The 27797-nt window shown below is 42.3% G+C and overlaps 1 protein-coding gene across 2 annotated transcripts; it reads right to left on the reverse strand.

Annotated features, from left to right (window-relative positions):
- Positions 1-5243: 5243 nt before the first annotated feature.
- SLC38A2 (solute carrier family 38 member 2) lies at positions 5244-21813 on the reverse strand. 2 transcript variants are annotated; one of them, XM_074870420.1, is made up of 16 exons: positions 21523-21804; positions 20684-20879; positions 20329-20410; positions 20088-20203; positions 16902-16975; positions 16712-16804; positions 16435-16516; positions 13300-13382; positions 12259-12317; positions 11989-12129; positions 11129-11208; positions 10932-11032; positions 10424-10548; positions 9583-9727; positions 9368-9465; positions 5244-8611 (listed from the first exon to the last, which is right to left on the reverse strand). In XM_074870420.1, the coding sequence occupies exons 2-16, from the start codon at positions 20800-20802 to the stop codon at positions 8513-8515; spliced, it is 1497 nt and encodes a 498-aa protein (XP_074726521.1). In that variant the 5' UTR covers positions 20803-20879; positions 21523-21804; the 3' UTR covers positions 5244-8512. The 2 variants fall into 2 exon arrangements, with proteins under 2 accessions (XP_074726521.1, XP_074726520.1); XM_074870419.1 differs by having other exon boundaries at positions 9368-9727; positions 21523-21813.
- Between the last annotated feature and the right edge of the window lie 5984 nt (positions 21814-27797).

Raw genomic sequence — 27797 nt, forward strand, 5'->3', positions numbered from 1 at the left:
CCGTCATAGGACTTCTCCACTGGGACTCGGAGATAAGCAGTGTGTTGATCCAAGATACGGATTGTTTAAATGGGTTGAGAAATTTGACCACAAGATGGAAACTGGCTCTCTTAAGTGCAGGAGTAGTGAAGTGCTGCCTTTGATCTACCATGATGGCTGGAAATCTGTGGCAGCAAAAAACCAGAACCATTTGTTTTATGTTAAACTACTGACTCAGTTTTGAAACACAGCTCATATGCTAGTGTGACCTGGCTGGTGACATGGCTTCTATTTTCTTTGATAGTTTAGAGGAGCTCACTGCAGAGTTTGGAGCCGGGTCCTGGGAAGGGAAAGGCTGCTGCATTTGTACCTTATAATCAATTTGGTGTTGAATTTGACTGTTCAAGATCTGAACGAGCCAGGTATGTGAGATGTGCCATACCTGAAATGAATGCTCTCGCAGAAGAAATGAAGAATAAAGGCCAGCTTGCTGCAGCTACTAGAGTAAGTACAGGTTTCAAAAGTATGATATGCAAGAGGAATTTGGAGAATCCTGGACCTTTCTGGAACCAAGAAAAATAATGTAGGTGTGGGAATCAATATTGGTTCTTGTCTAGTTTACTAGAAGAGGGACTTGTGAACTTCCCTTCCCCATTTGACTTTTTATTGTCTTTCCAGATAAGTCCAAGTAGATTGGAAAAGCCCTTGTACCTTCTATTCCCAGCGTGTACACACAAACACAGAGTCACCCCAAACCATTATTACATCAAGCATTAATCATTTACTTCAGAATGTTTTCTAGGACAGCCGTGGTTTTAATAATCTGATTACAAGAACTTAAGTCTTATTTGTGCTTGGAAATGTCATTGCAGGAAGGTGAGAGACCCGTCTGATCTCTGGGAAGAGGACAAGTGCCAAAATCCCACACAATTGGGAAGCCTGCAGCCCCTCTGAGCTGGGTGATGGCAGGAGGCTACAGATGGTCCCCACAGGCAGTCGATCAGTGTTAGTGCTGATTTCATCATTTCCTGCAGTCAAGACATTTTGGCTCAGTCTCCGCAGGCAGGCCAGTGTATGCGGCAGGCTCGCTGCTCCTGGCGCTGCTCCTTGGCAGGAAATACCTGCACCCAGCACTGGCCTCTGGTAACTCTTCAGCAGCTTCTTGTGACAGCTTGGTTTCCTGCAGCTGGTATTCTTAGGAACTTCCTCACTTGTTCCCCAGAAAAACACATCCCTCATATGCCATTTTCATTTCAAGCCCAGTAATCCTTGCAGAGCATTGGTTTCACAGCTGATGCCTCCCTGATTGTGTTAAAAGAGCAGTGCAAATATTTTAGTGGCAGCTATTTTCAAACCTGTCTTCTGAAGGTCTCTCTTCTGGTTGCTTCCGTTTACTGATGGACACAGAGTGAAACTCTGTTCATGCTTTCTGTGGCTGCTCTCCACGTTGCCACAAAGTTGCAGCTCTGCTGCATCTTTTTTGACTGCTGTCTTGTTTTCCTCCGCTTTTTCCTCAGCCACTCCCTGTGTTCTGCCCACAGTGGAAGCGCCTGCACATCACCAGTTTTATTCAACGTCCAAGGCCAAGGGTTCAAGCAGGGCCTCCAGGTGACACCACTGCAGTCAGGGTGAGGTGCTGAGGGGGCAGCTCCCAGACCATGTCGCCTCTCATGAGACCTGTCTGTTCTGTCTGTTCTGTGTAGTGACCTGGGCTCCAGTCCTGAGACACACTCTACCAGTGCGTTAAATCGTTTTACTGAAGTGGACAGGAAAGAGCAATATTGGCTGTTCATGAATTGGTATTTATTTTAACAAAAAGTAGACGTGTGGTTGACCATGTTAGCCATGGTCCAATAACTCCTGAGCATTTGGGAATACCCACAACACCTCACTTGCCTCCATTTAATTTTACTGCAATCTGAGATGTTTGGAGATGATGCGAAGAAGATTTTTAAAGATCACCAAAAAGCTAGTTATATAAGCTACACTTCCTTTCCAAGACCCATACTGATTTTCTACGTTATTGTTAGTACCTATCCAACGTATGTTACCTATCAATTTATGACCTGCAACTGGAAAACCTTTTTTCCCTTTTTAAATATATGTAATTAATAATGAAAATAAAAAATAGCACTTATTTCTAATTTAAATAACATTTTCAAACATGGATGATGATGCCACCTGTTACTGGGATTACCTGACTGTTCTCTTACTGGAATATGTTTCTGTTCTTTTAAACGTTACCTAGCTTCAGATGTTTCTCCTGACATTTTCCATTACGAGTAACTGCACCAGGGTGGTGGTTTTGTGCATCTGTGTGGAAAAAACAATCAGTCTGAATGATTTGGCCTATCTGAGAATAAAATCGGGGAAAAGAGGGTATTTTCCCATAGTAAAATAATGAATCTTTTTTCCTGAGGAAAGTTGCCCCTCCCATTCTCTACAGCAGGGCTTCGTGCTCGGCCAAAGGCTGGAGGGACAAGAGGTGCCTGTACTGAGTGTGGCAGTGGGCTTCTCCAGGCTGCCAAAGGAGTCTATGCGGGGCTGCTGGAGAGCAGGGACTGGAGGGATGACCAGAGAACAAGAAAATAAGGTTTGTTGTTAGAGTGGAGGCCATAAGGACACCATCTGGGCAGAGACTAGGAAAATCAGAGGAAGATGTTTCTAGCTGTGCCTGGGTAAAGTGAATGTGGAAGTTGGACTTCGGCAGGCATGTGGTTGCAAAGGTGGTGTTGCTGCAAAGCTGGCAAACTGTGACTGGGGTCAGAGCAAGAGTGACAGAGCTGACAAAGAGTCACCTTATGACAGTTGAAAGCAGCTGTGCAAGAAGACAGCACATGCATGGGAAAGTGGCTGGGATTTAGACTGTTAACACTCAAGAGACCGAAACCAGAGAGGCCAAGGAAGGAGATGCTGGGCATATCTGGACTGGAGATGAGATGGCACATCCACATTCCCAGGAGGACAGGACTGGAGGCTCCGTCATGGCATTTCAGGTCCTTCTGGCACTGAAACTTGGGCATACACAGGCCACCCTCTGCCACCCTCTGGGCCCCTCACTACAAAAAGGACATTGAATTACTCGAGCATGTCCAAAGAAGGGCAACGAAGCTGGTGAAGGGTCTGGAGCACATGTCGTACGAGGAGCGGCTGAGGGAACTGAGGTTGTTTAGTCTGGAGAAGAGGAGGCTGAGGGGAGACCTCATCGCCCTCTACAGCTACCTGAAAGGAGGTTGCAGAGAGCTGGGGATGAGTCTCTTTAACCAAGTAACAAGCAATAGGACAAGAGGGAATGGCCTCAAATTGCTCTAGGGAAGGTTTAGACTGGATATTAGGAAGTATTTCTTTACAGAACGGGTTGTTAGGCATTGGAATGGGCTGCCCAGGGAGGTGGTGGAGTCCCCATCCCTGGAGGTGTTTAAGAGTCGGGTTGACATAGCGCTGAGGGATATGGTGTAGTTGGGAATGGTCAGTGTTAGGTTACTGGTTGGACTGGATGATCTTCAAGGTCTTTTCCAACCTAGATGATTCTGTGATTGTTTCTCCAGAAAGGAAACCTGGGCACACAGACTGCATGGGAGTGGTGCTGCCCTACAAAAGGTATACAAGCTAAGCCATGGGGGACCTTAGGGCATGACCTGATGTGATCCAGCTGCTGCAGAAACACTTGGGTCTGAGGTGCCTAGGTGTGACTGTAGGACAGAACAGACTTGGCAAGGCCAGCAGAGGAGAGACGTAAACTTCAGGGGAATCCGAAGAAAGTAAAGATGCTATCTCTCACCTGCAGAGGACTCAAGAGATTCCCAAATCTAAGCATTGTGAATAAATCCTAAGTGACAGGTTATCCCTCTTCAGGAGCAAAGGTCGCATGCTGGGTAGGTTCCAAAGCACAGGATTTTAGACACTATCACACAGTGCCATTTCTATTTTTTTTATCATTGCACCATCTCATTCATCGCACAGGGTGAGCCAGCTCTTGGGAGGAATCAGAACTGTGTAGAAAAGATTACCTCACATACTATTTAAGTTAATGGAAATGCCTGACAGAGGAGAGGTGGGCTTCATTGTTCAACTAGTCAAGCGGCATTCTAGGGAAAGGGCTTCTCTACTGCTATGAAATTCTTTTCTGATGGTAGGCAATGTATGAGAATGAGCATTTCCAGGCATCCCTTCCAAGTGGCTAACTTGATGCTTAGGACCCTAATTGCAAGAATGATGATCAATCAAACACTGTTTGCGGGTACACTTCAGACGCATGTAAGCAAATGCTGAAATACAAACTAAGCAAGTGCAGGACATTAAATTGCGGACTCAAATGCAGGGCTGCTTCACAGTGCTGCCTCTCCACACTCAGGTCCCCAGAGGTACAGACTGATTAACACCTTCTTACACACCTGCAACATTGTGAAAATGAGTAATCATTTACATTTCACAAAGATGATGTTAAAATGAGAACTAGAGAGAAATGAGGACATCCATCCCTCATCAGGATGGGCTTTGCACTTTGAGCAAATACATAACCACTGTGAACACATGGAAAATGTGATAAAAAATAAAATAATGAATAGCTACTCAGTGGGGGTTCCAGCAAAAAATACTATGTGATCATGTAATTAAAGCAATCTTGAGGCATTTCCTAATTTCATGGTACTTAGCTATGCCTCTTTAATGTTCCTTTCATACGGTGTTTTGTTGTATACATAACACACCCAGTTACACCTCCCATGTCTCTCACACCCAAATCTTAATACTTGGGAAAGACAAAGATTCCTACGGATTGATAGAGATTTCTGGAGAACAAAGAACTGATATGCCACGCTTGGTTTGTACCCAATTGCTAAAATACAAGTGGAACAGATGCACCAGTTCTGAAAATTTTTACAGACGCAGTTATTCTTCTCCTGGAGATTCAGTTGCAGGAAAATGGCACAGGATTTTGGCAAGCCTCACTCATTTATTACACATAAACAAGACCTAACGCATTGAGTCTTGTCTCCAGATACGCCTGTACTGCAAAAAATGACAGAATATAGGTTCCTTGCAGAATTTAATCTCTTTCTTTAATGTCCAGACTTGTTCTGTTTACTCTCTAGTGTCATAAATTGTGTACTTAGCTGTATGCTATATTTCCTTTTTTACCCCCCTTTCCCGAAAAGTGCTCGTAACCAAGTATAAACATGCATGAAATTAAAGGTAGACTTTTAATACCATCTTTAAAAGAAAATCCTTCAAATGCCTCTCCCCAAAAAACACTACATCATTGCTTAGGATTACCTATTTATTTATTTCAGTTAAAACAAACATACAATGTTTCATTGAAACTGTGTTGCACCCCCTGCCAACAACTGTAGCTAGACTGTTGGCCTCTAACAATACAGTGGGTATTTACATATGTACATGGAGGTACCGTAGGATGCCTGAATTTGGTGGCCTAACAATTATGTTAGATCATAAAAGTTGTTAAGTTGCTGCATTCAGGAAATTGTAACATCCATGGTAAATTTTAGAAGAAAAGTATACATGAACCTGAACGATGCTTTTTATGGACCCAAGTGACTCCCGTGTTTATTGCAACATATACATTTGTAATAAATACAATCTTAGTGTTTTCTTACACACTTTAGGTGTAACACATTTCTTCCATTTTTGTAAGCATTACACTTTGTTGTAAGAGAATCTTTCCTTTGACAGTTGTTATACAGATGTACAACATAAACAACTCCTTGAAATGATGTAACAATCAGTAATGAGAGAGGAATATATACATAAATCCTGGATCCCAAACCTACATTATATACATTATACTTACAGTATATACACACATACAATTTATATACATAGACTATCATAAATATTGAAAAATAGGTTTAGTTTTAATGGATTAATGTTTTATAAATAACATGTTACATTTATGACTGAAATATCATGGAAGACAGTAATGTCTAACTGAGGTGACAAAACAGTGGTTTAATACTGAAGCTGCTCTTTTAGGTGGTTTGTAATGTAGGTAACTTTAAGCAGACAGGTTTGAAAAAAAAGTACAATAAATCTTATGTTGGAAATCAACCCAGCCAAGTGGAACTCAACTGTTGCAGGTGGAGAGCCAGTCATCAAATAATATAACACATAATGTAAAATCTGGAAATTGCTACATTCAGAGAATTAAGTGACATGTGTGATACATTATGAGGTGTCACCACAAAAATCTTCCTCCTCTCTGGCTGCTGAGAAGGACTGTGTAGTAACTTCTCATTTATAGCACCTTCCTCTTCTATGGTTACTGAGAGAAAGGAAGCTATTTCTCAGTTTTTCTTTCTTTCTAAATGCTGGCAAGGGAAATGCTTCATCCCTTATGTGCTACAAATTGCTCAAAGGTAGACAACATTTTAATCCTCTTCCACCCTTCTACATTTGTGGAGAGGAAGAAGAAAAGCTGCCAAAGTACGGAGGAGGCACGTGCTCAGCACTTCTGTGGAGATCAGGTTACATGGAATAGTTAGCCACGGATGTACAGGACCTGAGGCAGAGAAGTACCTAAGAAGCATTTGTCAGTGCTGACTCCAGGATCGTTAATTGCCAGTTGAGTACCACCGAACTAATAATACAAACAACACAAGAGGAATCTAACTTCTCATTACAGTTTTACACTACAGACTTAGTGACTAGTACTTACAGTCATGCAGAAATATCAATACAAAATACCTGCAGTTTTTTTCATAGATTTTAAATGGCTGGGCAGAGATTGACATTATCTGCCAAACAGTGACTATCATTTCGATTTGTTCCTGATTAATTCTACAAGAGCAAAAAAGTCTCAGGCACTGTTTAATCAATGGATTACAGGCCCTTACTTGTTCCCTCTGACACCATGACCTAGTGGAACTTTGTAAATCAGATTTTTAAAGCATCATGTCAGATGAATACAGTTGACCACACTGCCATGATTATTTCATTAATAATCTCTATCTAGGCTTTTGTACCCACTATTGTTGTGTTTGAGAACCTCTTACAAGCCAAGTACGCTGTTATACAAGTGTTATTTCTCTTCAACCTGGGATAAGAATGAAAGAGTAAACATGCACTAGAAACAAAACAGCTAATCACAACCATACAGCACTTGTTTCATCAGCTAGCTAGCTAGGGCTCATAAGAAACTTACTTATTTCTGAAGCAAACAAGTTCATACTTGAGATGACTATCCAGCCTATGAGGTTATCTTTAATACTACTATACAGTATAAATTGGAAGAGGAATCCCAGTCGCGTATGTGAAGAGAGTTTGTACCAAGCATGAAATACTGGTGCAGTTACTTTGTAGATTTGACTCAGAAACAGAATAGTCAAGTAATTCAAAATCCAATAATGGATGAGTAATTTGAGAAATACTGTACAGTTTTTGAGTATTATACAACTAGTAAACTACATTAGGACCTTTTCATTTTCCTAGAGTGTTTCGAGATAGATTGGACAGAAAAAAAACCCAACAAACATTGCTACAACTGACAACGGACCTTATTAATAAGGAGAACTCCAGGAGGGAGTTTTGTATTAATGGCATCCTATGCTCCAGTGCCATTCAGTTTGTATCTACAACAGGAAAAAACCATAAAAGCAAAAACCCCCCAAACCCTGTTTTACTCAATTGCACTATTGAGTACCTCAAGAAGGGAAATGTCAATGCTGTCTTTACGATTTCTAGGTTAACTAAGGTTTTCTCAAACATACCCATTCTAAAGGGTGGGTTTTTTTAAAGCTTGAAAATTTGGGTTTCCACACCATTTTTGGGAACTCAGGTAACTCTAGTTACTTAAGTAAGCTGACAAATGATTTTCAGGATTATTTTCACACCACTTTGAGCTAAGTGAATTTCATGGGAAGCATTTATAGTTTGAGGATTTTGACTTGGTTAATTTTCGGTTTTGGTCATTAGAAGTTTTCTTTTAAATAAGTTTCTTCTAATTATGCCTCTACAGAAAGGCAAACTAGACTTAATTTAGGCCACTGATTAAATATTTTTATGAGCACTTCTATGTTATTTTTTATTCTTTTTAGAAAAATGTTTCTTAAAGTCAAAATAGTGCTTTTGAGGTCCATAAGAATTTTTGGTACAAAAAATAATAGTGTTTCTCTCTCTCTCTCTCATTGGTTATTTAAACACTTTGCTGTAAATTAAAGAGTTATCTCTCACATCAAATGGTTCCATTAGGCACATTCAAGTAAAATAACAAAATATCCAAGTAACAATGACGAAAGCCAAACATGGCTTGATAAATGTCTACAGAGAGTTCTGTCCATTCTCTGGAATGGAATAAAGTTGTCACTTCCTTCAGCCAGACACTCACGTGATTTGATGTTAATATCCACTTCCATCATGCAGAACAGTTTCTTAAAGACAGAGTTCAGGTATTCTACAATCAGAAGAACCATCAACAAAGAATCTGCATTTTAAAGGAAGCTGAATAGCTCATTTTCATTCTCAGTAGGTATCTGAGTGAACACTGGCATTTGAAGTGGAGTATTAAAGATTAAACCAGTTAATGGCCATCAGATGCAACATTCTGGGTCCAGTCTAGAATAATCAGTGTCATACACCCAGTCATCACAAGTATACCACTTAGAAAGAAGAAGGCAGCCTGAAAAAAGAAAACATAAAAGAACTATTTCAGATTCTGCTACTACACCCATAAAGTCATGCCCATTTATGGCACAAATGCCACTGCTCACGGAGGACAAAGTAAAAGAGACAAGAGATCACAGTGAACAATAAGGAGCTAGGTATCTTTCTCATATTTATGGTCCTTTTTAAAAAAAAAAGTACATTTCATTTCAGTATAGCAGATGTCACTATCAACTGAGGGAAGTTAATGTAGCTGCTGATACAGGTCAGGTTGTGCTACTACGCTGACTTGATTCTGACTCGGTATGTCTAAGATTTGACTCTGAATCAGTATGTCTAAAGACCAGTAAGAGCACCGAGATCAGTCAGGATGACCCAAATGGTCAGTGGAGGTCAGCTTTTATGGGGTAAATTATGCAAATATATCTTGAAAGAAAATTTAAAGGAGAACGACAAGACTTTTTTAGTATAGTTCTTAAGGGTAATCTGTTGAAATCTGGTTCTTATCAGCAACAGAATGATCCAACTCTTGTTGAGAATGTGGGTTGAGGGGTGAGAGAAGTCACTGGAGTGAACTGAGCCTTGTGATGGCTATTCTCCTCACTCTGAGTACCTACGCAACTCCCACATGTTAACTACGGTAACATTAAATGCCAATTCACTGACTAGCTTCACCAGGACTTCAGAATTCTTAAATTGTGAAGAAGGAAACTAAAGTTATTGCTCTGAATTAGTAAGCAAGCGTAACTATTACATATTTGTCTATACATACCCCAATCTTTTGCACTGACTTCATTGGTTCCTTCTTCACTAATTTGATATAGAAGGCAGAAGGAAGTATAAAGATCAGCATGGCAGCCGCAGATGCACCTGTATTGAAAAAGCATAGAAATAAGTATTCATAAACAGGTAAATATAACTTAATTAGATCGGAACTGCATTTTCTGAGATTTGAAAGACTACTTGAAGTGATGTGAAAATGCTCACCGATGAATCCAAAGATGTCTCGAATAGTAGGGACAAAGATAACAAGCACGTTGGTAAATGCCAGAAGAGCAACTGTAATGGAACAATGACGCCACCATCTAAACTCCTTCCCTGCCCACAACAGCTGGGTGATGGAACTGCGGATCTTTTGAAGAGGGAGGGGAAAAAAAAAGTTTAGTCTTCACTGTGGAAGTCAGTGACTGTCACCTGAATTAGACTTTCCTTCTGGAAGTATTGTAACATAATTTTCCTGAACACTTCGGATTTTATTAAAAGTTGAAACGTAAGATTTTTTTTTTTTATAATTTACTTCCTGTACTTGAGAGGCAGCTCTGTGTTTCTGGTCTGTTTTCAGTGATTTAGATTTTCAAAGCACAACCAGTAATGGAGAAAAAACAAGGAAAAACATCTGTCTTAAATAAAAACAAATCTCAGGGATTTTTGTCACATCTAAGGATGCTGCTCAACAATATACACCTAAATGGCCAGAATTCATGTTCACAATGTACTTAAAAAACAGACTGACTTTTGTAAGCTCATAACACAATAGTGCAAGTACTTTTATAAAGGGGCAATCTGTTCCACCTCCCCAATTAAACCATACTAGGAAAACAATATAACTGAACATATTAGTATCTACTGCTTTGTAAATGCTATTTCTTTAATTTATTTGAATTAACAGTATAGAGATATTTCATCAAATTTTTTAGAACAATTTTCCTTTTTCAGGTAAGAAAAAAATTCTATAAATTAATAAATGGGAGTTGCCAAATCAGTAAATAACTGCAGCAAGACAGGCGATGAAAATAAAAAAAGGTAGTAAAATTAATAAATTACTTACTGGGAAAATAACTACAGGTACAGTAAGGGTTACAGCCATAAGTACAGCGAGACGCACAATAAGGAGAAGAACATCAGCACCCAGATAAGCAGAGTAGGTATGAAGCAGTTCTGGTTCGACTCTTCCTATAAGGAAAACAGTATTTTAATTACAATATAGTCAACATACTTCTGAAACAACTGCTTCTGCTCTAAATCCCAAGCAAATTTTACAGTTACAGCAATATGAATTGAAAGCCTCAACAGCTCCTGTAAGCACATCTCCATTTTACACAGGGATGACTTGGAGGCACTGAATCTGTTTTAATCTGGTTTTAATCCTCTGCCTTGAGCCTAATTCTACTACTGATCTCCTTTCGGGTATGCACTTATGAAAGTATTAAAAAACCCTCAATAAACAGTGTATATTTAGAACCCATAGTAAATGCTTGCTTGTTCTAACTTAAAAATAATACTGTGGTTTTGCAGAACATAATTCATTTAAGGAGAGCAGAGCAGGCAATATTCACCATAAAATGTCAGGTATCCAAAGAGAGCAGCCAATAAATACATGAGGAACATGGCAAAAAAAGATACATAGGACACATTCATCATTCTTTTACGGCTTCGGCTGTAAGAAAAAGAAACATTGTTAGCAATGAGAACATACTGTTTTATACTACTTCTGTTTGTTTAGCAAAATTACAGACATATATCTAACATTTACCTTTTCAGTTCTTCATAGATAGGAAGAATTGCAGGATGGCAGACAAAAGAAAATGTTAGGATTGGGACAGCATAGACAGTCTGAAAAACAAAAGTATCGTTCTTAAGTATCTCAACAGACATTAGAAATTTAGTTTTAAAAATTTATCAGTAGATTTTGCAGTTTTGATTTAGGCATCAGGTTAGGTTTTGATAATGACTAGCTGTTCTTTACTACTGAAACTTTGGCAAAAATTAAACGAAGTTCGTATTTTCTTAAACCCAGACCCTGAGGTACCAAACACTCTCAAATCTCACTCAAGTCCATGCTGAGCTGAACGCACTTGCATTCAGAATTGTGTTCTGCATCTCATAGGATTAAGCCATTATAGTCTCATCTTGGTGTTGACTATTACACATACTTCTTCCCCATGTGTGGAGATTCAACGCTAATTGGGAGCATTCATGAGAGTCAAGACTTTGTGACTGGGAACTTAGTCTATTCCAAACCCTGGCACACATTTCCCATTCACATGCTTTTACTATTTAGTTCATCTTCTTCTGCAATCTACTACTTAAAATACGTTACTAACTTACTTGAGAAAGCTTGAGAAATGCTGTGCTGAAGAATCAGAAATGCTTTTATCACCACTCATCTCAGGCAGGCACCTCAAACTCCTCTAATTTCTGTGTATTTGAAGTGTGGAAACACTCAGTCTACAGGAGGTAAACAGTGCCTAACTCTACTGAAACAGAAAGCCTTAGCACATCCCAAGTTTACAGCTGGGCAAATACTTGAAGGAAAAATGACCTAATTTATCTGCTATGTATTTAGTCTCTCTCAGTTGTTTTCAACATAGAGTCTGATTTTTAGTCAGTTACCTGTGAATTGAAGATGAAATATTTTGGCTTGCACACATCATCACTTGTTATGTTTTCATCTACCGATGTCATATTTATTAATGTCATGTTAATGATGTCACTGTCCATAGGACAAGGAATCTGAAACATCTTCCAAATTACCTAGAAATAAAGCCATGTATTTATTGTTACTTTGACTAATGCAGTATGTGAAACTTTTCAGAAACTGTGTTTAATTTCACTTTGAAATACAGTTTTACAAGCACTGGAAGTTTACAAGATTATACTTACAACTATTAGAAAGAAGACCATGCAAAGTAAGGAAAAGCCGCTGGTATAGCCCAAATATCCTGCGGTGAAGAAAGATAAAAAAATCTAAGGTACAATAAACTGAAACACCATTCAAGTAATAACATTATGACAAAATATATTCTGTCAGTGATCTCTTTAGATTGCCATTTTCTTAGTGTTACATAGAACAAGTTAATTATTCATTGACTTTCCGCTAATCTCAACCCAGATCTGAAAGTTCTCCAAGACATATTAGGGTCTGTACATACAGTGAGCCTGTAATATTAAACTTTGTTACTTACACAAAAAAACTCCTACACCAACAATTATGTGAATGGTTTATTACAGACTAAGAATAATTATAGGATTAATTCTAATAGAATGCACTATGAGGTAACTTAGCCTTTTCTCTTCTGTTCTTATTAATTCGCTTATTCGTAGAAAGTAGTAACTTGTGAAAGTAATTCACATCGAGACTCTCAGTTAATAAGGTTCCACTACAGGATTCTCTGAACAAGCAGTGTGTTAACTGAATTATTCACATGTATCACTTAATTACAGCCATTTCAGATAAAGCATCTGGTATGAATATTCTGCTGCTGCTTGAGATCTAAAATGAGAAAAGTGACTTCTATTTACACTGCAAAGACAATTTAACTGGCAAGGGCTAGCATTCCTTTTCTTTTAAGACTGTTACAGGATAGCTAATAGCATTATACTATTTCACTACTGACCAAAATGGGTCAAACTTTGTGATAAGAACACAAACAGAAAGTTACTGTTGAGCCTTGTTCTAAAGCTACTCTATCTACTGTCCTTCCATTTTCCACAGACACATCTGTAACTTAAGATACCTGTCTTGATCTTTTTTTTTCTTTTTTTAAGTAGACTGACAGTAACTACCTAAACACTGGTTAGTACCAAGAGACAAGTTTAGAGACAGCTGTTAATTCATAGTACTTAAAGACTCAAACATTGCATCAACCCACTTCCCACAGTATTTTCAATGCATTTTTATTTCCATTGTACCCTATTGCTTACCTAAATTTTTCAGTAAGGACAGGGGAAGAATGAGGATGACAGACACCAGCAGCACTAAATAGTCGCCGTTAAGATACCATTCTCTGCAGGAAAAAGGTAGTATTTGTAAGTAACCAAGGTATTTAAAAATTACGACAGTTGCAGTTTAGTCTTTGCTCTTATATTCTCCTATACCATATGGCTTCTTAAAAAAAAAATGCAGTACCTGATGTCACAAAGGATTAGCATTCAACTTACTATATGGACCTAAAACCCTACAGTACCTTCTTATCTCACCCAAAACCTGCATTGTGCCTTTCCTTTAGTGTCCTTTTCTAAAATTAATATGCATCTGGAAGTCAGAAGACAGGAAAGTAAATCACTGGGCAGACAAAAATGCCAACTGGGATATCACAGAAAAAATAGCCGTTTGCTTAAATGTTGGTTCTCAACTCTCCAGATGTTTTAGAATATTGCAGGGCCCCAGCAGGGTGGTGATACACTTTTAACGGAAATAAAATTCTGCTGGGGGCCCTGCTGGGGGGGTTAAAGAAAGAAAAACAGGTGAAGGGCTGGAGTTAAGGCAGTAGCTCAAGCCCACTGGCTGAGAAAACTCCAACAAGCACTGGGAGTCTCTTGGAGGCATGTTTAGTCCCTTTCAGTAGGGAAACTATGTTAAGAACCTCAGCAGTTTTTTTTTTCCTTTGGATCATTTTTGCGTTTTATTCCATAAGAAGCAGCAGCTATTTTTTGACAAAACATTTTTGAGTGTTAGAAGATTAACATCTTCCTCTGAAACACAGAAAACCAAAGTTAGATCTAACTAACAGAACTAACAGAAAAAAATGACCTTGAGTTTTTTAATCATAGCAGAGTTACTGCTATCTTCGTCTGTCCTACAGGATCATCCTATATGCTTTAAGCAATTAAAAGTAACACTAAGCATTTATTCCCAAATATTATTTTATATCCTGTTACAGTATCATGTAACAGTACTTATTTTAAAATGGACTGTATACTATTTAGGTAAAGAAAGCAGAATTAATGACCTAATTGGAAATTTGTGCATTCACACTCAATTGCTGAATTACAAGCCTATATATGGTAGTGGAAATATGGAATAACTTTTAACAGACTTGCTCTGGATTTATGTAGTAAATGCAAAAACACTTTGGTCATCTCTTTCCCCAGCTTTATCTGGGATAACTAAATGTAGAAAATTATTTTACAAAGTTCAGATGTGTAGGACATTAACATCATATACTTTTTGTTGTCTTTTTTTTTTTTTAATGTAGTAGTCTTGTGGTAAATTAAAAAGAAATCACAGCACAGAGATTCCTTGCATTTGATACAGTTGTAAGAATGTCCACTGTTATTGTGCATGCCCCACATGGAGACCATCAGGACTTCAAACCAAGGACTTAAAAAGTTTTTCTGTGCTGAATGGGATTGCACAGCTCTAAAATACAGCCGAGCATTTTAAAAACTGCTTAACTAATTTTAATAATGGAGCTAGCATTTATAATATTGTCTCAGAATTCCAGAGTATCTTCTACAGTAAGCATTATTTTGGGACATTTAAACAGGTAAGTGCTTACATTTTAGGCACCAGGCTGCCAGAGTGGAATCCATGCCAATGGTAGCCACCCAGACTCCCCTAAGCAATGCATGGAGAGAGTCAGTTAAATGGGGTCCACAATTGCCAGAGCACCCAGAAAAGATTTACTTTAAATCAGTGTACAGCTACCTAGTACCAGCCAACAAGAAAACACTTAAGATACAAATCTCAGTTTCTTAATTTTATCTGCCAGATTTGCAGAGCAGCAGCTGTATTCAGTGAGATTCACAGCCTTTAACTTTTCCTCTTGAACTGCAACCGATTTTGAATTCTTCTCTGAAGATGGGACAGTTAAAAATACTTGCCTCCAAGCCCCCTCGTAAGTACTGACTGCTCCAGGGACTTCCTTAAGAAGTGGAAAATAAGGACTTGAATTCAGCCAAAGGAGGGAAACCAACCTTCCCAGCAAAGAATTTGTAAACATTACACTACTAAGTAAATGGGGTGGGTGCATTCTTTGAGTACGTTAAAAAAAAAGAAAAAAAGAAAAAAAAAAAGAAAAAAAAGATGGCTAGCACTGTTGTCATGACAATATCTATCAGCAAGCTGTATGAACACCACCAAATGGCTTGAACCCCTTGGGGAACACAGGCAGAAAAATGCCTACCTTCTGAACTCAGGCTTAGGTGTAAGTTGGAGTCTTGAGCTGCTCAGCCCTCTCAAGACTGGGACACTTCAGGACAAGGCACAGAAGTACAACTCTGAAGAGTGAGATTTATAGCACTTAACTCTATCCATCTGAAGTCAGGCATCTTGTTTTAGATAGCTGTTTTCACACACCCTCTCAATATAGAGTGATACAATAAATTGTTCTTTGGAGATGCCCAAAACAGGCGTCTAAGCCAGGTGCACTGAACTGACCACTACAGAGGATCACCACTTTCCACTGATTATATAAAGATCAGAGTAACGATGAGCTCAAAATCTAACTTTCAGATGGTATGGTTAGGTAAAATGAACCCTACCCAAGGCACCCACTTTTAAAGCCACTATGGAGTCAAGGTGTCTCTGGGGCTAATTGGCAACGCGTCCACCATTTTAGTCTTGGGCATACAAACTCTGTTATAGTTCAATGTTTAGTCCCCATGTCTTTTTGAGAACTGTTACTTAAGACATTCATAACGTAACTGCGCCTTAAGTCTAGTATTTAATCGCTTCCCACAATATTAACACTAGGAAACTGAAATAATCAGATGGAATAAGAAAAAAAAAAAAAAACAAACCAACCATAACGACATTTACCTTTCCTTATCGAGAGTATGTACTGACTGGTACATACATTAACACTTACCTGATGTTCTTTAGAGAACAGCTTTCTGTAATATGATGCAATACCTGTATTTTTCTACCCTTTTCCCAGGACAGGCTGGATCTAAATGAAGTGGAGCACTCAGGGGAAGGGCAAACTTACTGTATCTCTGTCTGAGTAAGAAGCTACCCTATGGTGTACCGAACGTGGTCTTCATATAAAAATATATACAGTCTCCGTATTTGTTTCTCCTAATAGTTTCTCTGATGAGGAGAGTTCTAACACCTACCCTGTGGTCTCTTCGATGTTCATAAATGTCTTGATGACCAATGGTAACTCATATTTCACTATGAAGAGGTAGCTTGACATAGCTGTAGGTGAATAACATCATAGATCATTACAAATATAGAATATGTCACAAGATGCAAGAATCACATAACATGTTTCATTACTTCACTTGAACACAAGCAGTTAATGAACACATGTTGTGTGAAAAAAAAGTCTCCAAGAGTAAGTAGGGAACAGTTACTATTGACAGTACAGGCATTTTAAGATCTTGTCCTCACCTCCAATGTTCTGCATTGTAATTGATCCAGAAGCAGCAAGTTTTCCAGCCATACCAAATGCCTTCATTCCCAACTGTTCATACAATAAAGATCCTAAAAGAAAACAAAATAATCCATTGGAAAGGTGTGTTTCACAAAGATACCATATGAAACAAATACCCTATGTTTATAAAACAGTAATTTGCTATACCTCCTTCGTTGGCAGTCTTCAAAAGGAGATGCACTGAATACAAAGAAAATATTGAGACAAACAGCAGGAGTATCCTGGGGGGGGAAAAAACATGCACATTTTTAATAGCCATAAATGACTTACTGCAACCGTATTAAAAGGCAGATCAAACATAAAAATGAATCGTATTAAAATAGCTTGGAAAAGCCTGTAGATTCTAAGGCCAGCTAAAAGCATTCTGAAAACCCAATTAATGCATAGTTTAGAAAGGATTTTATACTCAAATGCATTTCAGAGACATACAGACAAAATCTAAACAACGCTTATATTTAAAGTGGCATAAGCACCGACGACCATTATAACTGGCTACATTTGATATAAATAACAAAGTATCAATGGAAATGTTTTTTGTATCATTGTGTGAAACTATTTCTCCTGTCTTCCTATCCTCGTTCAACAAGGTGTCATGCATCTATTGAACCTCCAGTTGTGACTAACTGTAGCTAAAGTGAAGATTATCTCTTGGTATTAAACAAATCAGTTTTTCAGCTTAAACCTGCGTTAAGTCTTTTTTTATGTAAAGATGAAACTGCAAAAGCCTTAAAGAACTGACTGAAAATTCAGACATATTGAGAGCTGTGTCTTCAAATGGAAATACATATTTATTGTAATTTTTTAAAAGAAGAATACTTTCTTTGCTCAAAAGTTACTCTTCATGTGTGCTTACGTGGGAATTGCTAGCGGCTTGTTTATCTTCCCCGCAGCTTTTACATGCAATATATATTATTTCCAAAACCACATTTGCAACATCTAAAATTTGCATCTCTTGACAACAAATCTCTCCCACAACAAATGCACTTGCTGGAGTGGCACACTAGGGGGGACTTCTCAACTGCTGAAGAACACAGTGGAAAATTACAATACATTCAAAAAAACTCTGGCCTTTCTTACACCAATACAAGCATTCTGTTTTATAGGAAACCTAGGAATCAGCACATCTGCTCAAAAATGGCAAGCTCCACTTAAGAGTTCCCAGAGTACTCTTTACATTTCCTTTTGTGTTATTTCTAATGTTGGTGAAATTAGTAAACACAGCACAAAGAAATGGAAACAAGAACATCTGAGAAAAGCTTCACAGGTCTGTACAAGGAATCCAGGAAACTTATTACTGTGCCAACTGAACACCAACATGTGCACACAAATAAACCTCTGTGTTTCTGACAGGTAGAGGCTAGCCAGGATTTAATTCAGCCATCAACTAGAAACAGCAGAGCGAGACGTGCAAGGGTTACATTTCATTAAAACAGCACAGATCCTGGACCCCTCAGTCCTAACCTTGAATGGCTGCCTACAGTGTTGACAAGATCAGTCAGCAAACTCATCTCAAAGCTCAACTCAGTTACTGGCTTCCAGACTGTATCATTCATTTATTTAGTGCTGACACAAGTGACAAGTCACAGCACGGACACAAGTGACTCCACACAGTCTTTGAAGAATTTACTGCCTTAATCAACTGCATCTGGATCTGAATCTGTAACCTAGTTATTAAAGGATGTCTGTAATGCCCTCAGTGCCATCATAAATCATCAGTATCATCAGTGATTGATTGCTTTCCTGCCTTGGAACGATACAAACTACACTAAGTTTTGAAAGGTAACAAGCTAGTTTATCTTTGAATCAGTACTAACGCAAACAGATCTGAATGCAGTATCTGGAAATGAAAGGTAACTAAATGACCTCAGCACCCAATTGTTAGATTGACAGTTTCAAGCATTTTTTTTTCTTCAGAAAAAAGGACCTCCATTATATGCAAATCTGTTCAAATATCTAACCTTAAATTCTTTTTTTCCTCTCCTCAGAGATGTTCTAATGTGCATGACACTGATTATCTTACATGTGCTTCAGAACATCTTTGGAGCATGAAACTGATGTGTAGAGAGATGAAGTATCTACCGCTTCTGAATTCATGCTGCTAAGTTGTTCATTTGGTTTAGCATCATCTAAGTAAGTGAAAGTCTTAGCAAAAAATTAACAAACGATCATATATTTAAAACAAAATCCTTCAGATCAAACTTTACACATCGGTAGTTTCCTCAGGAAACTTGAAAGCCACCCTGATACACTGTGAAATATCTGGAAATAAATCTGACCTACAACTTTCTGGAAATCTGGCAATAGAGTAAGGCAAATTTCGAACGACATGTTACTCTTCACTTGAACATTCGACACATTTATCTATTTCCAGGATAAAACCCACAAAGTCCCTTTAAACATATCCATGGATTCCCATTTGCACTCAGTCACTGATATTACATGTTGTGTGAGTTGAACTGCCTTCAATATATGAAAAACGTACTTTCCCAAGACATTTAGGAGCACGGTACATAATTGTTTCCTCATGCCATTTTGAAATACATTACTATTGTCTTGTCTTACAGCTGAAAGCTTTTGCCAATGTAGACATGCCAATAAAGATATGCTGATTATTCCACATCCCTCCCTTGCAGGGAGACAGCAATTTTTATAAGTATAGCTGAAACCAGTTCCCTGAATTGAGTAAAAGCTTAGCAATAGAAAGGACTCCTTTATTGGTGTAAGTACATCGTACCTCTCTGGGCACAACTATGTCAGCTGAGGAAAAGGAGACCACATCCCTGATTGGTAGCATTGGGCCACAGAAATTTTAAAGAGTAGACATGGCCAGACTTGCAAGAGAGAAGTAAAAGAATCCTCTTCCACCTACATTTTTCTTCTAATTCTCTGATCCTGCACTTTTTCTGCAATTGTGACTTCCACCAATTGAAAAGTTTCTGTTGTCATTAATTTCAATCCGTGAACTCTGAAGGAAAAAGCTAACACGGAGTTGAGCCTGTTAAGTAGCACCTCACTTTTCCACTTGGATAATGGAATCTTCAAGGGAAGTCTTTCAGTTATTCACGAAAAAACTACAGCTAAGTAAAGAAAAATTCACTGTAAAATGTTTTGTGGATTGCAGAACTTGCAAGGAAGTGGTTTAATTTTTGCAAGTCCTTCTGAATGTATCACAATCTCTTAATTTAAAACAAGCCATAAATCCTAAAATGCAATTCTGCACCTATGGCAATGACTGGATATTTTGTAAAATTCATATTCTTACATCAAGTATTTTTCCGTTATTTATTACACAGCAGAAAAATGTATTTTTTTTAGAAACTGAAAGATACTTACACAAAAAGAGCAATTCCAGTGTTAGCCATGGCATAAGAAAGACCAAGGATGCCACTACCCACAATAGCATTGCTCAGATTAAATACTGACATTCCAAAGGAAGTAGTACCCGGATGCTGAGAAAAGGGAGACAGGTAATAATTAATGGAAAGTTCTTAACTTATTTCAGAATTAAAACAAACATAAATTTGGCAAGAAAGCATTTGTTTTCGTTTTTGAAACGTCACTGCTATGTACTTACATACTGAGTCTCATATTTCTTCTTTCCAAGATTGGAGTCGAGCAAAAAATTTTGATTTTCTGGATCAATATCCGCATAGTGGCTGTAAAAAACATTGCATCATTAGTGACTATCGCGGGCGACCTGCCTACTCACTTCCCGTTTAGCATCTCCGATCCCCCTCAAAGGGAAACGGGAAAACCAACCGAATGACCCCAAAAGGAGGACCCCCCCGCCTCGCCATGCTGTGCTGACGTCCGCGGTCACCTCTGTAACGCCTGTCAGCGTGCGGTAGCCCCAGAGCCCAGCGGCGCGGGAAGCGAGGGCTGAAGAGGGTGGGTGCGCGCGTCCCCGCGGGGCGGCGGAGCCCCCTCACCTCTTCATGGCAGCCGGCTTGGTGGGGTAGGGGTAGCTGAAGTCGTTGCTGTTGGAGCTGTAGCTGCTGCTGTCCTCGTCGGGGGAGATGTTGAACTTGCCCATCTCGGCGCTGCTCATGGCGGCGGCGGGGCCGGGGGTCGGGCCGGGGCTGGGCGGCCGCTCTTTTGTCCTTGGCGGCGGGGCTCTCGCCGCGCCTGCGGAGGTGGGAGGCGACGTCAGTGCCGCAGCGGGCGCCGCGGCCCGTCACGTGGCCAGCGCGCGCCCGCGGCGCGGCGGCCCCCGCCCGCCGCCGAGTGGAAAAGTACCAGGCGCGCGGGGCGGGGGGCGCGCGGGCAGACAAAGGTGAACCGCTCCCCCCTCCCCGGCCCGACCTGCGCTGCCGCCGCCGGGGCGACGGTACCTGCGGCGGCCCGACGCAACGGCATGGCCACGCCACACAACAATCCCCCCCCCCCCCCCCCCGCGATAGCAGAGACTGATGCAACACCGATGGGCGATTGTCACATTGGCTGCCGGGGCCGCCCGTCCCGCGGCCGCCTCCGTGTTTACCTTCCCCCCCCACCTCCCCGCCGGCGACACCGGGCATCCCGGCGTCTTCAACGGCAAAACGCAAATCGGTCACGGGACTGCACCGCGCCGCAGTCGCTTTGGGGTTTTTTTCCACCTTTCTGGGATGCAGCAGCGGCGCGACCCTACGCGCACCCGCCGCCGCGCGTCCGGGCAGAGCCCGGCGGGGTCTCGGGCGACGAGCCGGGGGCCTGCCGCCGGACAAAGGCGCCAAGGACCAGCCGCGCTGCGTCCGAAAACTCGCCCCGTGGCTCCTGACACCCGCCGTACCTTCTCCGCAAGGGCTTGAAAGCGAGGTCTCCTCTGGACGCCGCGGAATAAGGAGATGCTCCTCTCTCCGCTGCTGCTTCTCGCAAGGGAAAAACCCCTTAACTATAAAACGTCAGCGAAAACAGAACCCTAAATAAATAAAGGTAGAGGAAAAAAATCACTGAAAAAAAGCCAGCGTTGTCAAAGGGAAAGAAAATATCGTGTCCGTGGCGCTGTGGCGGAGGCGCGCGGGGAGCGGCGGCGTCGCTCCCGGTCTGACGGCCCCCTCGGGGCGCCGCCGCTCTTCAGGCAGGAATGCGGGCGCGTCATCGCGGAGGGGCGCGGCGCCCGCCCGCCGCCGCGCCGCCCCCCGCCGCCCGCCCGACCCCCCGCCGCCGCCCGGGCTGGGGTGCGGGGGGGTGGGGATCGGCGGGTTGGGGCGCGCCCGGCGGAGCCGGGGGAGCCGGCGAGCGGCGTGTGCCCAGCGGGGAGGTCGGGAGCAGGGGCGCCGGCACATGACCGCGGTGGTTGCGCCGCGCCTCGACGCTGGGGGCGATTGCGTTTCGCAGCGGAGACGGGCCGCTGCGGTGCTTGTCACGAGCGCCTCGCCTGAGAGAGGGGTGCTTCCACCTGCCCGGCGCAGCACCTGCAGCGGGCGCGGGCTCACCGGGGAGGCGCTTCTCCCCGATTCCACCCTGTGCCGGCCCGGCCCTTCGGCGCGCTGCCGGGCTCCAGCTCTGGTGTCGCCCAGTAGCTTGGTGCATGACAGGGGATGAGGTGCCTCCGGCCGCAGCTGCCCACTGCAGTCACTTGCTATTTTTAATACACGAGCAAGCGGCGACGCACGTGCAAGCCCGACTCCCGGGGGCAGCTGAGAGGCTCCCCGAGCGTTTCCTCCGGGAAGCGGTCCGGAATGATGGCGGCCTCCCCCTAGTGATGCGACGCAGGATAAAACCCCACTTGAGGGAAGGGGCGGGGAGGGGGAACAAAATAACATCCTGGTTCCTTTTCCTCAGGTAATCACGCCAGGAACTTTTGAGTGCTTTGTCGCTCGATCCCCCCTTGGGAGGGGCCGGCGGGGCTTCACTGTTCGCCCCAGCGCCTCTCACACTCACGCAGCGAGGCTGCAGCACGAGAGGAGGCTCGGCGAGGGCAGCGCGCGGCCACCGTTCCTGGAAGCGGGGGTTTCTGAAGCAGCCCCCCCCGCGCCGGTCGCGCTGCCCCCGCGGCAGAGGCAGCACACTCCCACGCGAGTCTGGTGCTGCCAGCCTCGGGTATGGAGGATGCCCGGCCACCGAGTCGCTCGGCCCCTCTGTGCGACCTCCCTCCCTCCGCAGCACCGAGAGGTGTGGAGGTGGCGAGGGACCGGGGTCTGGGCGGCCGCCGGCGCACGGGAGAGGCCCACACCCCTCGAGGGGCAGCGCCCCTGGCCACACACACGCGGCCCCGGGGCTCTGCCGGTGGTGGCGGGGGAGGGCCCGATCCGCGCCCCCCGCCGCCCCGCTGCGGACCCCCGGGCGCGGTGGCTCTGCCGCCGGGGCGGGCGGGAACCCGCCGGGCGGCGCGAGGCAGCGGCCGCCCGACCGTTAGGGCCGCAGAAGGTTCTGGAGCGCCCCCGGCGCGGGGCGGGGGGAGGGGGGGAGGGGCCCGGTGAGGGCACGCGCAGGAGATGCGGAGCCGAAAATTTTCCATCACTGCAGTTCTCCCCCCGCCCCCATCCGGCACGTGACGTCAGCGGCTCCCCCCCCCCCCTCCCCCGCTCTCCGCAGCCCAGCCCGGCCCGGCCCGTGAGGCGGCGCGGCGGGGCGGGGCGGGACGGGCAGGGCGCGGTGCGGTGCGGTTCGGTTCGCTGCGGCGCCTTCCCGCGCGGCCCCGGGGCAGAGAGGGGCGGCGGCGTCGCACCTGCTTCGGCGGGAGGCCGGTGCCGCGGGGCGTGTGTCGCCCGGGGCGGCCCCGAACCGGCGCCCGGTCGGGCCGGTGACGCCGCCGGGTTTCTCCCGCCCTGCTCTTGGCCTGGACCGGGCGCTGTGAGGGGCCAGGTGGGCGCTGCCGGTGCCGAACCCCTGGCGCTGTGTCCTGGGGGCGGGGGGGGGTGTGGGTGGTCGGGCAGCGGCAGACCCTTACCGGGGTTTGAAATCACCCCGCGTGATTTCAAACGCTCAGGGCGTTTTGGGGCTGGTCTCGGTCCCGTCCTGACCAGCTGCCGGTTCGGGGCCTCTCGGGGCCGAGGTTCCCCCGCCTGCAGACAAGGCAAACTGCACCTGCGGGCGTCTGTGACCCTGAGGCGTTGTAAAAGTCGCACCAGGAGTGCCCGTAGCCGGCGTTTTCAGTCCTCCTGGAAACCTGACTATGGCACAGGCCATTTGCAAAGGCTACAGCGATCTGGTGGGTTAAGCCAAAGGACTGCACAGCTCTCCTGAAGAGTGCGATCGCAGTGATACGTAAACAAGCATTACCAAGGGGAGGCTAGGTCATACACCTTTCTGAGTGGGAATGGTGAAGGCCTTGTGCGTTTTTCAGTCAATCCCATTCTTCAGTTGTTAGCAGTTCAGTGAAATTACAGTTTACATCAGAGAGGTCAAGGTGACCTGTTTATTCCGGGTTTTGCTAGTATAACAACAGACGTAATGATGCAGCCCTAACGTTTTTAGGACAGTAGCATCCTTTTTCAAGGCAAGCACACTGATTTTGTGCGTGGTATGGTGTCCCACTCATAAATACAGAAGCCATCTTCATAGATGTGTTGCCATGAACGGTACAGTTTTAAAAAAGTTAAAACCAGATTTTATAGCAAAATAAAAGTTTTGCTGTACAAGTGCTTGAAATTTTTTTACTAGAACTGCCCTCATATGGAAGAAGATGATGAGGCTTTGTTGCTCATTTGTGAGAAGAAAAATTGGTAAAATATATTCAGGAAGAAAACCTGCTATTTATCTAATGGCCCCATTATTGGAAAGTTCACTGTGCAACATGCGAGTGCAATCTGCACTGCTTCAGAATATTGAGTCTTTAAAATCTTTACCCGTGCAGCCTGTTTGATGGTTCAAATGGTCTGCTTTTTCAAGTGGTTTTAAGTAATGCCTCACTGATTGAATTATAATTTTCCCGACTTTGTAATTGCCAAGAATGTCCTTGGCAAAACATGCATACATTGTGTTTCATCCAATTTTGAAATGTATTTTGTAATCAAAATAACAAAAGTTAATATTCATCAGTTCCTCCCACCGTAGTTTCAACGATTCATTTGTTTCCATTGTCTTGCTTTTCTTTCTCCCCTTTTTTTTACTTGTCTTAAGTTCTTTTTTCCTTCCCTTTCGTTTCATCCTCCTTATCCCTCAGTCACCATCATCTTTATACCTTCCATTTGTCTGCCTTTTATTTTGTTCTTTTGTGTGCAGCTACTCACTGAAAGCTGCCTTACAAAGTCTGAGCCTTTAGGATAGTTGAATTAACTTTTTTTTTTTTTTTTTTTAAATCTGGGGATTCTGTTTCTACTTTATGTATTCATAAAATAATCCAGCACAATTCTGGACTATAGAGACTACTAAAGGTTTTTTTTTTTAAATACTGAAAAACAGGTTTCTGTATTTTCTTTAATATAGAGCTGTGGGTGATGCGTCTTGTACTTAGTCAGGTTTCCCTTGCTGAAAGACCTTATAATTATTTAGGGGGTGATGCTTTACACTTTCAAAACAAAGCAATACCAGACAAACAAAAATAAGATATGTTACTGTAATGATGTTGTAAAAGAAACTGTGAGTTAGTCATTAGTTAGGTGTTGTAAAAATTGAGTTGTCTTCAGTTATACAGGTAGAAATGAACTAGAGTTTTCAGTTTGTTGTACAGGAAGGTAACGGGGTTTTTGTAGCTGAAGAGCTATCTGCTATGCACTTCTGAATGTCAGTTTGCAACTGAGACTACACTGTGGATTCACCCTCGCTGTAACATGGCCTGCCAGTTCTCAGCCTGCAACGGTTTCTTTCAAAATTGGATTAGCTGTTTTTATGTTTAGAAAAAGAAGTAGCTGGCAAGTGCTTGTGTTTTTTCTTGGCTCATGGTTTAGCAAATAAAAAGCCTTTATAATATGGGAGGTTTTTTGTTTCATGCTATTTCTTCCTGAATACATAAACAAACCTTGTGGAATACTGTAAAACTATCTGTAGCACATGCCCAGTAGAGTCATTTATGTTTATGGTATGCATCGAGAAGTTACGTGAACAGTAATACTGTAAAAGTCAAGTCCATCCACATGGTTTTAAGATGATACTTCCTAAATTGCCCAAAGGATATCTAATGGAATATGTAATATGTCAAAGCAATCTGTACTAATAGCTGCATAACATTCATTTTGCCTGCACCTAGTATGAATAATATAAAAATCCCAACAGAATAAGTATCTGCATCGGGTGAAATCCTCGGTACTGCCGAGAGTCTGGGAAAGGATGGTAATGCAGGGTAGTGGCAGAGACCTGAGGGCTATATTGTGTCCTGAATGAAGCATCTGCGCAGTGATCTCCTCTACATGACAGATGCGGTCTGTCACGAGGAAGAGCTGGAAGTGTGGGTGAGTGGGGATAACGAGGATTCATGATTTTGCTGCGTGGACTCAGTGGTCCACAAAGATGCAGGTGAGGCTGAGGGTTCCTCCGTCCTTCCCACCAGTTTGGTTCATTAGTCTTACCTCACATGGACTGCCTGTGGCATGCAATTAATGAAATTATAGGTTCTGATTGTATGCTTTCTCAAACAAAACTTCCACTGAAGCCAAGAGGTATTACGAGTGTGTAAGGAATGCAGGATTGCATATCCTGCCTCTTGGGCTTTATGATGGTGAGTTGGAGTTGCATATTAAACTCGGTTTAAGCCTTAATTTTTTCCCTCTGTGTTTATCCCAGTCTAGTTTCAGTTTTGCAATATGAAAACTACAAAATCACTATGTTAAGAACATAAGCAGCAGCATTCTTTTAAGAAATAGTACATTTACTATAATTATAACTTGGATTTAAGCCAAAAATAGAGATTCTGAGTCTGAGTTTTAAAGCCATCTGATTATGCTATACTGCAATAAACTCAAAACAGTGGGTGCTGCATGAGATATATGGTACTAGTCATCCAGAAGAAATTGTCAGCCTTAAATGGACATTGCCAGCTGCTATAAAAATAATTTTTACTTGTATTTTTAACTCTGTAACATTTTTAGAGGTTTTAAAAATAGCATTTCTCCATTAATCTTGATTCAACTTTTCCACTCAATGCTGATTTTTTTTTCCTGTGTGAAATTAACATAAGTTTTTAAGTGGTGTGGGGTTTTTTTTTTTGTTTGTTTGGGTTTTTTTTTGTATAGTACAAATCTAGAAAAGCTTTGGGAATGGTATTTGTTGATTAACTGAAACTCTGTCATTTTCTATAAACTATCCCACATATTTTTGTTTAGATCCTTACGGGAATAAGAGCTACTATTTGTGTTCTTTTACCATTTGCCGGTGGCAGAGAGTAAAATTTAAGATACACGTTTGGATTCCCAGAGATGGTATTGCCATAATTACAGCAGTCTGTACATCAGCATCACTTATGTCAGCAGATCTTTGAGGATACTATTTGTCAACTAAATAATGCTTTACATCTTGGTGAAGTCACTTGCATTTTTGTGACTCCCTTAAAAACAGTGTAAGTTTAAGAAATTAGACAGTCTTCTCTAGGTAAGGCTCTATGCAAGAGCTGTATTCAGAAGGGAACAAAACTGGAATAATTGTGTAAGTTACCCAGACCTTTCTGTGCTTTACCAGTTAGAATGTGTGGATGCACTGATAGGGCAAAAAAGGGCAAACTAGGGCAGGAGATCAACAAGCACTGTACTTTGATGGAAAACAAAGCCTCAGTGAACCAGCAAGATCAGCTCTTCACTTAGTCTTGCCAAAAAATACAGTGAAAACAGATACAATAAAAACATATTATAATTGTATCTCCATTCCATAAATGTGTATGTGTAAATTTGTATGTGTTATCCTTTTTTTCTGGTTAAATTGCAGATATTCTTAAATGTTTTGAGGACTGGATCCTACTTTGTGGATGAAAACCGTTATCTACTGAACTTAAAATTCTGCTTTTCATCTCCAGTACATAAAGCACAAGAATGTCTGTTTACAGTATCACAAAAGGTCCCTAAAATCTGATACATTTTCTCTGACACTGGCCAGCAGAAGATTCCTCTGTGACAAATGGTAGGAATGAGCATGGGACCATACAGCGGTATGACCATAGAGCAGTCTGATGTTTAGGATTTACCGAGCCAAAGG

The sequence above is a fragment of the Strix uralensis genome, chromosome 5, assembly GCF_047716275.1.
Source record: "Strix uralensis isolate ZFMK-TIS-50842 chromosome 5, bStrUra1, whole genome shotgun sequence".
In the NCBI taxonomy this organism is placed as follows: domain Eukaryota; kingdom Metazoa; phylum Chordata; class Aves; order Strigiformes; family Strigidae; genus Strix; species Strix uralensis.